We start from the raw sequence: 15,000 nt of genomic DNA, 5'->3' as shown, positions 1-15,000 counted from the left end.
CCAATATTTTACTTTGAATACTATCAATCAGAGATTTAGTATGAAATAGATTTTTTTATTAGTATAAAAACAATTAATAATAATAATAATAATAATAATAATAATAATAATAATAATAATAATATTTCTCTGTGTTAGTAGTCTGAATATTGTCTTTTCTTTAATACCCAGACGTTCAGTTGAAATCAACTATTACATCCACTTTTCCTCTAATTATAACGTTAAATAGAGAGCATTGTTACTGAGGGATTTCATGTTTTTGCTTTGCCTTTTAACTCATCAGTATTTAGTCAGACATTTCTTATACATGTTGTTATTTCCAGTGAATTAAGTGTAACATTGAACCTCATAATATGGGGAGAATGATTCAATTTTTATTCTTTATTTTGTGGTTCTGATCAAGGATGTCTTATTTTATTGATATGATACTGGCAATGTTTACTAGACTAGTTTTTTTTTAATCCATTGTGATCATATCATCTTTAAATATTTTAAGTTTCAAATGCCGCTCATGATTGGCCGAGACAAGGGACAGTGATATTGCCCTAGCTAGCAGTACGATGCCCTAGAGACTAACCATATTTACATATGATCAGCACCAAAGCCCCCTCTCCACCTAAGCTAGGACCAGGAATGAATGATGAATGAATGATTTAAAGTTTTCAGGCATCCTGACAACTTTAAATCATTCATTCATCATTCATTCCTGGTCTTAGCTTAGGTGGAGAGGGGGCTTTGGTGCTGATCATAGGACCGGGAAGGGTCAGGCGATATCTGCTGAAGACTCAGCAGGTAGTCATAAAGTCTCCCCCACCCCCATCCTTACCTCACAGGGATGGTGTGGTTACAGACACTACAAGAAACTATTGAGTTTGAGCGGGACGGCGCCGAGCGCCAGGCAGGGACACTTCCAAAATGGCGTTTTTGTAGTTACTGCTATAATAACTTTTACTTAATATTGCATTAATTTCTCCAGGGTTTTTTATCTGTTTTTCTTTTACGTCTTGCAGATCACCGTGAGTGTTGGAAATCAGAATTCGAGTGTGCGAATGGACAGTGTATCCGACCTGGACGTGTCTGTGACGGACAAGCGCACTGCAAAGATGGGTCTGATGAAACGCGTTGCAGTGATGGTAAGAATACATGAATTTATATACAAGTGTTATGTTTTTCTTTCTCATGTTTCCTTGTCAGTTACAAAACTTCATCTTTTAAAAACGTTAAATATCTTTCGATATAATTTCTCCGTTTCCTTTATCTTTAGGATTTCTCTTCCTTTCATAATTCACATAAATCCATCCACTAAATTTGAAATTGCAACTATATTATGGATAGTATGGAATCTTACATGAGGTCATTGCTCATAGTTTTGGGATCTGCTTTCTAAGGCACCAGCCACCTGATAAGATTCTACCGCTAGAGAGTTTTTGGGTCCTTTGATTGGCCAGACAGTACTACATTGGATCTTTCTCTCTGGTTACGGCTAATTTCCCTTTGCCTACACTTACCCTAAATAGTCTGGCCTATTCTTTACATATTCTCCTCTGTCCTCATACACCTGACAACACTTGAGATAACCAAACAATTCATCTTCACTCAGGGGTTAACTACTGCACTGCAATTTGTAGGAAAGTTGGATAATTCTGACTACGCAATGAAATGAAAAGAATTGATGCTACTCGGATAAGATGGATGATAACAATTCCATTAGGCAACTGGTAAAAGGGGTTGAGGCAAATCAACAAATGTCTCTTTCACATACCTTACAATGCTGAGTAGGTTAATCAATTCAAAACTCTTTTGTTTAATAGGAGCAAAGGTAGTCAAATCTTAACATCTACATGTATCTTTCAGGAAACACCATTAAAGTAATGATTCCTGAAGCAAGAAAAAAAAAGAAAAACACAAAGCATCATGCAAATAGATACTGGTATATAGATTAAACATATATTGCATGTTGTCAAAATAGCACGAAATCAAGGCGATACGTAACAATGGAATAAAAAGGATAATTTCGTGTAGATTATGTTACAACAGAAAGGTTGATACTAGGCTAATAGGCTTCTCAGTCTATTAGCCTGATACTGGATACGGATAATGAATACTTTATTCTTATATTAATCTTGCTCAAGAACTGTAATGGGTCCGCAAAATGAAATAATAATTGTAACGTACCGTGGCCCCCCTTAGGCCGATAATAGCCGCATGGGTATTAGCCTACCAAATGTGCACCTAGGCCTAACCTATTAGATCACTAGCATAAACTATGCATCAATATTAGGTGAACGATGTGGGTTAGTTTAACCTAACCTAAGATCATACGGTCAAATATAAAATAGGATGCTCGGCAACAATAACTACCGTATAGCCTAAATCAGGCTACTATAACAATGAATAAATGGCCTCTAGGGCATATGGTCCAAGCCAGCTAGAAACATGAACTATCCTAAGATAAGGCCGTTATGCTATCAACTGGAATAGAGGATTACATCGAGCAGGCCCGTCACAACATACTCACCCACACCCTAGCGTTACTAATATAATAATTCAATAAATTAGGCATGCCTTCACTGCTAAAAACCCGGCGACAACAGGTGCCAATAAGTTGAGATGTTCCTTCAGGCACGATTACAAGACAACAACAAAATTGGCGAGATTTCTCCCAAACCTTAAGACATTGTTCGTATGTTTAATACAATGATGAAACAAAGACTTGGTCGTAAGGTAGTAAACAGGGGCTACATTTCTAGATGGTAAAAGATATTGATTAACATTATAATGTTGCAATAACTCTATTATTAATAAATATCTTCAATAACCAGTAAATCTCGATAAACGAAAGTCGAAGTCGAGTCTGAACTCCTAACACAATTTTCAAACAAAACAAATTTGTTTACAAGGGAAAAAAAGGAAATAAGAAAATCTTTGAAGTGACAATTTCCGATAATGAAATACATCTATAATCCAAATATTGAAGAAACAAAAATAAAATGATAGACACATTTCATGTGACGTCATCAGATGCTTAATATCAGCAGGACTAATTCTGTTGAGTCGAATATTCGACACGGTAATTGTTCAGTGGCTAATTTCCTCTTGGTAAGGGGAGAAGAAACCCTAGCTGTGGTAAGCAGCTCTTCTAGGAGAACGACACTACAAAATCAAACCATTGTTCTCTATTCTTGGGTCGTGCTTAGCCTATCTACTATAGTCTCCACTGTCTTGGGGTAGAGTTCTCTTGCATGAGGGTACACTCAGGCACACTGTTCTTATTCATCTTCCTCTTGTTTTCTTATAGTTTCTATATGAAAGATTTATTTTAATATTGTTACTGTTCTTAAGATATAATATTTCAATTGTTAATTACTTATCTTGTAGTTTATCTATTTCTTTATTTTCTTTCCTCATTTGGGCTATTTTCCCTGTAGGAGCCCTTCAGCTTATAGCATCCTGCTTTTACAACTAGGGTTGTAGGTTAGCATGCAATAATGATAATAATAATAATAATAATAATAATAATAATAATAATCATAATAATAACCAAAGATTGATATGTATTTGGTATGGCAGTCGAGTTCCGCCCTCTTCTTTTACGACCCAGAATAAATTTTAAGTTATATGGCCAATTATTTCTCTTCAAAAGTATTACATATAAAGTCTTCCCCTTTTTAAAAAAAACGTTTTTTGACAATTCTTCTCGAGTCATAGTATGACTCAATTGTTTAAGATGTCTCTCATTTTGTCCATTATTCATGTATAATTTAACTTACCATACCCTTCCTTTAGCATAATTGCCATTGCTTAGCTGAGTAAATTTGTTACCAATCTCTTCGCTAATGGAATGGTTTGTCTTTCTCAGGAGACTTCGCTATCTGTGGATCTGGGGCTCGTGTTCATCGTTATTATTGGTGTGACGGCTGGCCCGATTGTGCTGATAATCAAGCAGATGAGCTTCACTGTGAGTTGGTGTATCTGTTCATTTTCGTTATTCGTGTTGAAGGGCGTCTTAAATGCACAGAGGGAATCGTCCGAGACTAGTTGTTGCAAATTTGAATCTGTCCTTCGTCAGGTACCTGATGGACCTTTAAACTTTGAGCATGTGACCTATTATTAATTTATAGATTCATGCTATATAAGTAACTTATGTAAGATTTGGATGGTGTACAATGATTGTCGACATTTTCTCTCTAATTTCAATAAATAGATCCCGACAAATATTGCCAGATTGATTAGTTAAGCTTTAATAAAGTTATAATCAGACAGCTTCTGTATATTAGCTTCTTCCACGTGGGTTAAAAGAGGATACACTAATGCCCGTGGTCTTTTGTCCGGAATATTATTTTGTTATTAAAACCCATTTTCCCTGATTTCTAAAATTAATGATGATATATTAAAATGTAAAGTAATTTATAATGTGGAGTCGTTTCTCCTCTAAATAAAGAAACCACAGACATTTCTCGAAGTCAGTACATAGCCAAGACATTTTGCGTCACTATTCCAGTTTGATGATCAATCAAACATTTATAATCGTATAAACAAAACATAAGTATTGTAGTTCAATCCCTTGACAAATAACAGTGTTATGTTGGTCTGGACGTTGTCAGAATATTTGATCAGGACATCAGTTTAACCTGGTAGGAGAAATGCCTTTCAAGAATTGCCTACGAATATATCATTTCAGTTTTTTTGCGCCGCCTCGAACCATTTCTCACTGTAATTATGGTACATAAATTAGAAGGCTTCTTATTATCATTACGTCTGTTCGCTAAATTTAAAATAGGTTTGGGTAAGTTGATATAAATAATGCTTTAAAAAAATATACATATTTTATATATATATATATATATATATATATATATATATATATATATATATATATATATATATATGTATATATATACATATGTGTGTATATATATATATATATATATATATATATATATATATATATATATATATACATACATATATATATATATATATATATATATATATATATATATATATATATATATATAATTAATGGCTTGAGGTTTAGTAGAAAGACGAAGGAAAGCAGATACTTCAACATTTGGACAGTTTATTTGCTAAGCTTTCGGGAACAACATTTCCCATAATCGGAGCTAAAAAGTGAACATAAAACACAAATTAATAGGCATAATTACGTCAAGTCAATGAAATTCAGTTAAACAGACAAGACTTATAACAAATACATTGAAATACATAAAAAATGAAGTGGATGAAATATACTAAAAAATAAGAAATTAAACCAAATACATCAAATTAAAAAATTAAATGAATGACATAGGGAAAGAGCAATATCAAAATCAGAACAAATACACAGAAAACTTAAAAAAAAAACAATAAAAGAATTCACTAAAAACATAATAGAGATGGATTCTCATATCTATTATGTTTTTAGTGAATTCTTTTATTGCTTTTTAAAGTTTTCTGCGTATTGGTTCTGATTTTGATATTGCTCTTTCCCTATGTCATTCATTTAATGTTTTGAATTGATGTATTTGGTTTATTTTCTTATTTTTAGTATATTTCATCCACTTCATTTTTTATGTATTTCGATGTATTTGTTATAAGTCTTGTCTGTTTAACTAAATTTCATTGACTTGACGTAATTATGCCTATTGATTTGTGTTTCATATATACATATATATATATATATATATATATATATATATATATATATATATATATATATATATATATATATGATAAATTTTGCACATTTTTACGTGTTTTTCATATTCAAATAAGCCATATATATGTTGGATACATTAATGTCTGGATTCTCTTAACGACCTCGGGATCAGAGCCCCAGGCGAAATCACACAAAGACAAGAGCTTGGCTCCGGCCGGGAATCGAACCCTGGTCGGCAAGCTTGTATAGACAGTGACTAAGCCACTTGGCCAAGTGGCTTAGTCACTGTCTATACAAGCTTGCCGACCAGGGTTCGATTCCCGGCCGGAGCCAAGCTCTTGTCTTTGTGTGATTTCGCCTGGGGCTCTGATCCCGAGGTCGTTAAGAGAATCCAGACATTAATGTATCAAAAATATATATGGCTTATTTGAATATATATATATATATATATATATATATATATATATATATATGTGTGTGTGTGTGTGTGTGTGTGTGTGTGTTTGTATGTATGTATGTATGTATGTATGTAATGGCTTGGGTATGTGACAACCCAACGCTTGCCTTTTAAAGGTGTAATCACATACGAGTAATGTGAGCAGGCATGGTGAGTACATCACTAACGTTTGATAGAACCATGATTGTTCCAGGCCCATCACCCACCAATTCAATAATCTGTAAATGGGCACCAGATTGTGGTCGAATGAAGAATGGAGTGCATGGTTATCCACCTCACCCCTAAATCTTACTCTTCTGGCACCACCAGTCTAAGAGTAATTGAGGTTATAAGTAAGAAAATAGAGGAAAGAGTACACACAGTCACTTGATACTACCTTAGTCAAAACTCCAGTAGATGTTGCTGTTTCCCTATGGTCCATATACAAAGTGCTGAAATTTGTCTGCAATTGTAGATGGTGTGGTGCCTGGCAATCTTAATTTAGGGGTGACTAATATACATGGAGATATGTCAGGCCGCTCTAAAAGTAAAGAAAAATGCGACCTCTACCGGCATTTCACCTTTCCCAACTAGTAATTTAGGTACGATATGCACTTCTAATCTCCAAGTCCTTATTATTTGTAACCTGGCTATTTTTTTTTTTTTTTTTTTTTTTTTTTTTTTTTTTTTTTTTAAGGGATGTCTCGGTGTACGTTAGATAATTTTCCCACCTTTCGTTTACTACTCACGAAGGCTATATACCTTCGGTCATATGATAAAAAGAAAAAACAATGTGTGTGGCTTTCCTCATTGATATGCAAATCGTTTAGGAAATGTTTGTAACATCAATAACATATTACAAACTTTGCTCATCGACTTAAATAATGGGACAACTTTCTATTCCGTCCGTTCTTGCTGCACTTGTGTTCTCTGAATTTAGTGGTGAAGTATTGTGTATGTAGCCTTCTGTCAAAATTTATTTATCTATCTATCTATATATGTCTAAAGATGTACTATATGTCCATTAATACTCACTTGTACTAACTTATAAACATAATCTGGCTTTACATTTCCAAATGATTTCAGCATGTAAAACGTTTCCAAAATCGAAAGTAGTTTAAAGATTTGTTTGCATTTCCATTGTGTGTTTGTATATTTTGGTGAAATTCTGTACAGTTCTCATTTATTATTATTGATGTTACTATTTTTATACGCCTTGAACTTTTTTATGCTTCAATCACTGTACTAAAACTTTTACTATAATACTCGTAATTGACATTTACTGGAATCTTAATGCGTATTTGCATTACTATATATATTATACGTTTTTATTATTGCTTAAGCATGTAATCTACAGTAGAACAAATAAGATATTTGAACCGATGCATGGAATAATTTGTTTCTATTTTCTTCCATTTTCAATACATTTCCCGGCACTTATATATGAACCTCTGTCTATCCCTACATTTCCATAGCGTTTAGAAGTTCAAACTTACATCATTAAATCATATCTAGCTGAGTCGTGCCATTTTGCGTTTTTACATACTGTTGTTGAGTTATTCTTAGAGTTGTTAACAATAAAAAGTAATTCTTTTTTGAAGTCAACAAACGATTTTTTTTTTTTTGTTCCTTTTTTGTTTAACTCAAACAGTTTGTGTCTATAATGTCCAGCATCTCCTTTGTGAATAATCTCCAGCTAAAGATTCTCGCAACATCCTCGTGCAAGCCTGATTCTAGTTATATTTAGCGCTTTAGTCTTTTTGAATGAGGAAAGAACATACGTAGCATTAAAATTTGTATTGTTTTTGCCAGAGTTGCTTCTAATTTTGAAATCATAGCGCACATGTGTGGAGTTCAATAGGTAGCTTCGCTGCCGTATCCATGGAAACGTCGGGCATTACCATATGGATCGAAGTAAATGTGATGAACGCTTCCCAACTTTCTAGCTGGTGTGCACCTTTTAAAATAAAAGCGAGATTGATTTGATATAATCTTTAAATAGCGGCACTAGCTAAAAATATAATTTAATATGTTTGAATAAGATAATGACATTTTTAAAGTCGGGTTTTGTGACGAAATCAATTTCTATTTGATTAAAATAAAAATGATTATTACTTTTTACATTTTGTGAATATTTAAATATATATATATATATATATATATATATATATATATATATATATACATATATATATACATATATATATATATATACATATATATATATATATATATATATATATATATTTACATACATACACACATTTATTAATCATGACAGAAGAAATAGTTAACCACATACGTTATTTTTATCATCATTGTTGATGGATTACCGTATTATTACAGAAGGAGCCATGTATCATTTCTTGGTTAGTTTTACTTCTGCATATATTTTTTGGTTGCTTATTGCTCTACTTTCTTGTTATTTTTGTTTTCTTTGTGTTTATGTAAACTTAATGTCAGGCCACAATCTGAAATTATATGACAGGATTGTTTGTTTATGACCTTTGAAAATTGTTCCATATATTTTCTCGGCGTCAATGACCTTAGATGTCAGGATGCCTGAAAACTTTAAATCAATTAATCAATCAATCCATATATTTTCTCTAATTTAAATGAACTATAACAGCCAAAACATTTGTACACTGCAAACCTTTCTCGAGAATGTACAGTACATTCCACTTCCACTACTTCGTCCCGAAGTTTAATTTTTATCTGTGATGAGGACTAACTTTTGGAACATTTTCGTAAAACTTCTCACCTGACTTGCTGGATCCTGACAACTAACTGATTAAGACAAAATTAATGTTAATTATTATGATAATAACTGCACTGCATTTAAACCTTAACGCATAATCGCTGAGAAATTTCTAGCGACCAACTAATGGCATAGGCTGTTACTTAAAGTGCTGCTGGTTTTAAACAAAACAAGAGAAGTACGTTTAATTCTTTCCATTAATTATAGCACGAGCTACGCCAAGTAATGTATTATAATGTATGTTGGAAAACTTATTATAAACGCATATCATGCTTGCTTCCATGGAAAAACTGGAAATGAGGAAGTGAATCCTTTACTTGACGAAAAACATTTATTTCTCAATTTTAATTAGATTTTATTCTGTATTATCCAAAATATCTACAGTATAAAAAAGAAATTATATTATCTTTATTTTTAAATAGAAAATGCTTTACAATTTCATTTGACAAAATACTGAAAAGGCATGTAAAGAATTTCCATTTATAGTTTCATCTTTTACTCCCTGCCTCATAATTTACAAAATCAAGATATTCCAAATACCGATGAATAGTTCAAATGAAGTAACAGTAATATTAGTTTGTAAATTATTGCTCAGAATTTACTGTATATAATATTGAACAGACCATATGAATTTAGATATTATTAATCGTCAGCATTGTTAAATATATAAATTTTCACACATTCATTTCATAACGATCATGGTAATAATATCAATGGTAAATTTTCCTAAACCGAAAATTATACTGATAAACTTTAATTTCTTGTTATTGCTTCCATAGATAAATTGTGAGAAAATGTTATACTCCCTAAAGCTGCACTTTGAGATGCATTAATACAGAGTGGTACTATCAATCATATAGAATGATCTCTCTCTCTCTCTCTCTCTCTCTCTCTCTCTCTCTCTCTCTCTCTCTCTCTCTCTCTCTCTCTCCCCTGATAGGCATTAATATAGAATGGTACTATCAATCATATAGAATGATCTCTCTCTCTCTCTCTCTCTCTCTCTCTCTCTCTCTCTCTCTCTCTCTCTCTCTCTCTCTCTCTCTCTCTGAAGTTGGCATTTTAATCCTGTTAAAAATGTAGTGAATCCAGTACTGTCTTTGAAAGCAGCGAATAGGTTTTTTTCAAAAATTTCCATATTCAGTACAGCGCATTCTTGAAAAGGAAATGACATTGTTAAAATCATCAAAGTCTATGAATCCAGATTAATCCTTTTTAGTTTTTACAGGATCCTGATCAGGGGTGTAATTTCTTTTTTGGGGGGGGCTCAGGCCGTGTCGTCCTGATGAAAGGGTTCCTTTAGGTAGCCTTCTAAGGGATATTTGCTGCAGTGATACTCCCAGAAAAATAAACCGAGGTCTCCAGGATTCTAGCTCCTGGCGCGTGTATCCAAATAGGGATATCGCATAATATCAGGGGACGTATTTTTAGATACGACACATAGCAATCTTCACCCCGAATAGATTTAACTCTTTGATGAAAGGGGAAGAGTGGCGGAAGAAGTGGGTGCCAATCTAGGTACCCGGTGGACCTCCTTCCCCATTACTACTACGACGCCATTACTTTTCTTGTACCTCTCTAAACAAGTTGTGCTCCCGTTAACCCGGTGTTGTGTTACAAGTTTTTAGAATATTCATCATGCAATCTCTAGCATTTTCATCTTTTGGAAAGTTGAGCATTAATTCTTTCTTGTGTATAAATTTAGTCTCCCTTTTCACAGTTAAATTTCGATAATTTAAGTGTGTTTAGGTGAGCCTTGCCCAGACCGGAGGCAGCCATTTTACGACTGCAGTCGCCCGTTACTATTGCATTTTAGTTAGTCAGTAGGACTACATTTCCCGGTATTAAGCTATAATGTTAGCTATTTATGCAAATTAAACAAGTGGTGATCTTGCATATATGAATTTTATTCCACTTCCTATTATGTGACTTTACTGATTGTATGCGGCGGGAGCCCCGGCGGTACCAAACCTTGGCTGGGATCCTACCAGAGCGAGACTACTCTCGCACATTTATATGTTAGTAAAGTAATTCCCCATGTTTAGCCTCACCCTATCATTCCTTATTGATTCGGATGAGAACTTACATTCTCTAGAATCTATGGATAAGGTATGATATACATTCTCTCTCAGAGAAAAGAGGCTAAACCCTTCCTCTCTCTCTGAGTGCTGCTGCCGCTACAGGCGGCAACCACTGTCTTCTTCATTAGCGTCGAGCTCTTTCTTAGATTTAGATTGTGACTTTACTGATCGTATGCGGCGGGAGCCCCGGGGGTACCAAACCTTGGCTGGGATCCTACCAGAGTGAGACTACTCTCGCACATTTATATGTTAGTAAAGTAATTCCCCATGTTTAGCCTCACCCTATCATTCCTTATTGATTCGGATGAGAACTTACATTCTCTAGAATCTATGGATAAGGTATGATATACATTCTCTCTCAGAGAAAAGAGGCTAAACCCTTCCTCTCTCCCTGAGTGCTGCCGCCACTACAGGCGGCAACCACTGTCTTCTTCATTACCGTCGAGCTCTTTCTTAGATTTAGATAGTGACGAACTCAGGGTGCCCTTGTCTTGCCGTCGATGATGTCGCCAGCAAAGGAACCATGTTTCCTCTGCCACCGACGACGTCGTCAGCACAGGAAGCCATGCTTCTTCAGTTCATACCTGCCGCCATCTCTCATTTCAGTGAAATACAAGACCCTCACCCTTCCCCCTTCTGTCCTTTAGTGACGTCATAGCCGTCACAATACTCTTTCGCCGGTATTCTGACAGTTATCCTGGCTTGCTAGGTTGACTGCGTTACCGGCTGGTACCCAACCGGTGGCAGTTAGTTCAGCTGCCTCAGCCACCTTCCCCCCTTAGTTCCTTCCTTCACAGGAAGTAAATATCATTGGGGGGGGGGGAAATTGAGCCGGCCCTGACGGCTACCGGTGGGAAACCTAACATACTTTGAGAAGTCCTCAGCCCTCCCTTGGACTGCCATACACAATTGTTGCCGGTGGCAGCAGACCTTTTGTGGATGGGTGGAAGCCACAATCAGACAGATTCTTATCCCTTCCATTGGAACTCTCAGTCTAGCAAGGAGACAGTAGGCGGCCTGATAGTCCTCCTACACTTCCAGTTGTTATGTTAACCATAATAATAATAGGAATCTCTCCTTTCTCAATGCTTCTCTCTCTCTCTCTCTCTCTCTCTCTCTCTCTCTCTCTCTCTCTCTCTCTCTCTCTCTCTCTCTCTCTCTCTCTATCAGTTAGTGCCGCCAGGAACTAACCTAACCCTGGCAGTGCCGCCGGCTAACTACAGTATACAACTATACAGTAGTACACATATTTTCTAACATACTCTGTGTTTCCTGTCGCAGTCTATTGTTAGGACCACGATTTTGTGTTGAGGCTGAGTACTCCCTCAACACCCAGATGGTTTATTTCGATCATCAGGACCTTAAAAAACACCGATCAGTGTTAATATATACTACAGGTAGATAAATTTAGTATAGTATCTTACTAACTCTAACTCTAGTCCCAAGAGTTCACTCCTACCTTGTATTCTCCTTCTCAGGGAAACTAAATATTAATTACTGACGGAGGTCTCAGCAACGGCCTGGGAGGAGAAACACAGATATGTGTCTTTTCTACTTCCTTTCAAGCTTACTATCCTAAGCTACCATAAACGATAGTAATTACTATTATTGATAAAGATTGTATGCTTTTATATCACTGATATAAAAACTTATATACTCATTGAGCCCCTTTTCCTTTACAGGAGGAGCCAATAGAGAAGTGTGCAGCCTTAGCCTGCAAGCACAAAGGCATAGCATTTTGTGGCCACACGAAGTGCAGGACGCATGCCTCCTGCTGCATCGTGTCGGGAGTCCTCAAGTATTGGGACCCAAAGGGTTACCCCACCTGTTCGATCCTGCTGGCCAACAGCTTCGGAGAAGCCCCCTCAGTCAACATAGAGACTAGAGATACAGCGAGGGAGAGCCTTCGCAAATGGGTAAGTAGATTCCAAAGGAATTTTCAGGGACCGTACTTACTCCACGACTCCCTAAGGGGCCTACTGTTCCCCAAAGCTCTACCAAACACGGTGGTCCCCCAGGAACAGGTCCAGTTTTCCCTCATACAACTGAAGATCGATGCTGACATAGACAAGGCACTGGAAATCATGGACATCCACCAAGAAAGGACGTCAAAAGTGTCCATTTACACTGAGAAGGACTGACTACAAGGAGGCCCTGAAGAAGACATGGAACATCCACAAGCGGAGGAAGAAGGATTTGTTTCAACGGCAACCGAAGACCCACAGTTCCCCGTGATGGCATACCAACCTATGCTGTCAACCTCTTCAATCCCAACTCCACAACCAGTGGCACATGCCGACAAGAACGAAGAGATCCTCACTTTGATTCAACGCATGATGGAGTTGTTCCAAAAGGAACAAGAGACGATGAGAGAATCACTCAGACAGCCACAGATACTATTGCAAGAGAGAGCGGACCACCCGGGACCTACCAAGGGCTCCACTAAGAAGCCCCTTAAAGTGTTGAATCTCTCTCACCGCTCCGAAACCAACCCCTGGAGGTATGCGGAGCATATGTCCATTATGAATAGGAAACTATTCGTCTCGGAGAAGTTGGGGACCAAACCGTTTGAAGATCTTGAGTTCTGGCCTAACTTTTCAGCCTACCCAGAATGTTACGTGAGACTGCGGGATGAACATACAACCTGTGAGGAAACGGTACCCAAAGAGGTCATTGTCTTCGAGCATGACAAGGCGCATACCATCCTCCTGAAAACCTTGAAAGGAGCCAGGTACACCAATTCCAAAGTTTCAGCACTGAGCAAGAGACATTCCACCTTTCTGTGCTCCTTCCTCCATCTCTTTCCTCTTTTCGGAGAAAGCACTAGACTTTTGCCGTAAAGGCAGTCGACGAGGGCAAACCCTGCCCAACCCTAGAGGAATGCAAACCATTCTCTATAGCACTGCCTGCCTGCGAGGAGAAGTGGAAGGATGTCCACCTAACCTTCTCCGTCTCTAAGTTGTATCCAGAGATAGCAGGCCAGCAGTTCATTGAGAACCTTCCGAAGTTGCCAGATCATCTTCTGAGGAGGGAACAGGAGACAAAGGAGAGACTTGCGGCCTCCCTTTCTCATCAGAACTGCCTGGAAATGAGTGCAGGTCTACAGAACGCCCTGGAAATGTACATTTTCCTGGCTAAGTCCCATATGGTTACTCTTGTGAAAGACATATGCTTTCCTCAGAGCGAGGAGAGTTTGCAGAGAGTTCGGTTTGGTCTCAGCAACCAGAAGACACGAACCAAGGCAACTGATTACCTCGAACATCTGGTGTAAAGACCCTTTCCCACTAAGAACTGCTCCAAGAGATCATAGCCAGAACAATCATGGAGAACTGGAACCTTCTCCAAAAGTGTGGCATGAGCTCAAAGAGAAAATCTTACTCGGACGGAGGTCCCCAGCCCAAGAATAAAAAGACAAGGAGACCACGCAGACCTGCACAACTTTCTGCTGTGACTATGACCATGATGCCTCAGACCACTTTCCAGATGGTTCCTCAACAACAGTCGTGAATGTTTAACCCCAACTTTGAGAGGCAGTCGACTTCCTTTCGCCCAGTCAGAAAGGAAATGGCCCTAAGAGAAGTTCACCCAGAGGTGACTCCTCACGGAACCGAGTAGGACGTGGTCACGGAAACAAATCCACAGGACCTCCCATCCAAAGAAGGGTTCCAGGTAGGAGGCAGACTGTATCACTTCTGGATCGCTGGACCTTCGATCCCTGGGTCCACAGCCTATTAATGAATGGACTCTGGTGAAAATGGAACAGAACTCCACCCCCGTTTTCCAGAATTCTTCCAACCCTCCACCCCTCGATAGAAGAATATACCTCAGAACTCTTTAACAAGAAGGTAATAAGGAAAGCAAAATCCATCAAATTCCAGGGAAGGCTGTTTTGTGTTCCCAAGAAAGACTCAGACAAACTCAGAGTCATTCTAGACTTGTCTCCACTCAACAAGTTCATCGAGAACAACAAGTTCCGGATGCTTACTTGGCAACACATAAGGACCCTTTTACCAAAAGAAGCAAACATAGTCTCAATATGATCCAACAGATGCTCACTGGCATCTTACGA

The 15,000-nt window shown here is 37.1% G+C and overlaps 1 protein-coding gene across 1 annotated transcript in view; it reads left to right on the top strand.

The window, feature by feature from the left end:
- The window catches only part of LOC137634349 (G-protein coupled receptor GRL101-like), a 376,114-nt gene that overhangs the window by 126,918 nt on the left and 234,196 nt on the right, over positions 1–15,000 (top strand). The window contains exons 4-5 of the mRNA XM_068366747.1: positions 1,011–1,133; positions 3,860–3,958. Of these exons, the coding sequence (XP_068222848.1) occupies positions 1,011–1,133; positions 3,860–3,958 (222 nt within the window). The remainder of the gene's footprint in view (positions 1–1,010; positions 1,134–3,859; positions 3,959–15,000) is intronic.

This window comes from Palaemon carinicauda, chromosome 44 (assembly GCF_036898095.1).
Source record: "Palaemon carinicauda isolate YSFRI2023 chromosome 44, ASM3689809v2, whole genome shotgun sequence".
Taxonomy (NCBI): Eukaryota; Metazoa; Arthropoda; class Malacostraca; order Decapoda; family Palaemonidae; genus Palaemon; species Palaemon carinicauda.
This window is presented reverse-complemented; position numbering and strand designations above follow the sequence as displayed.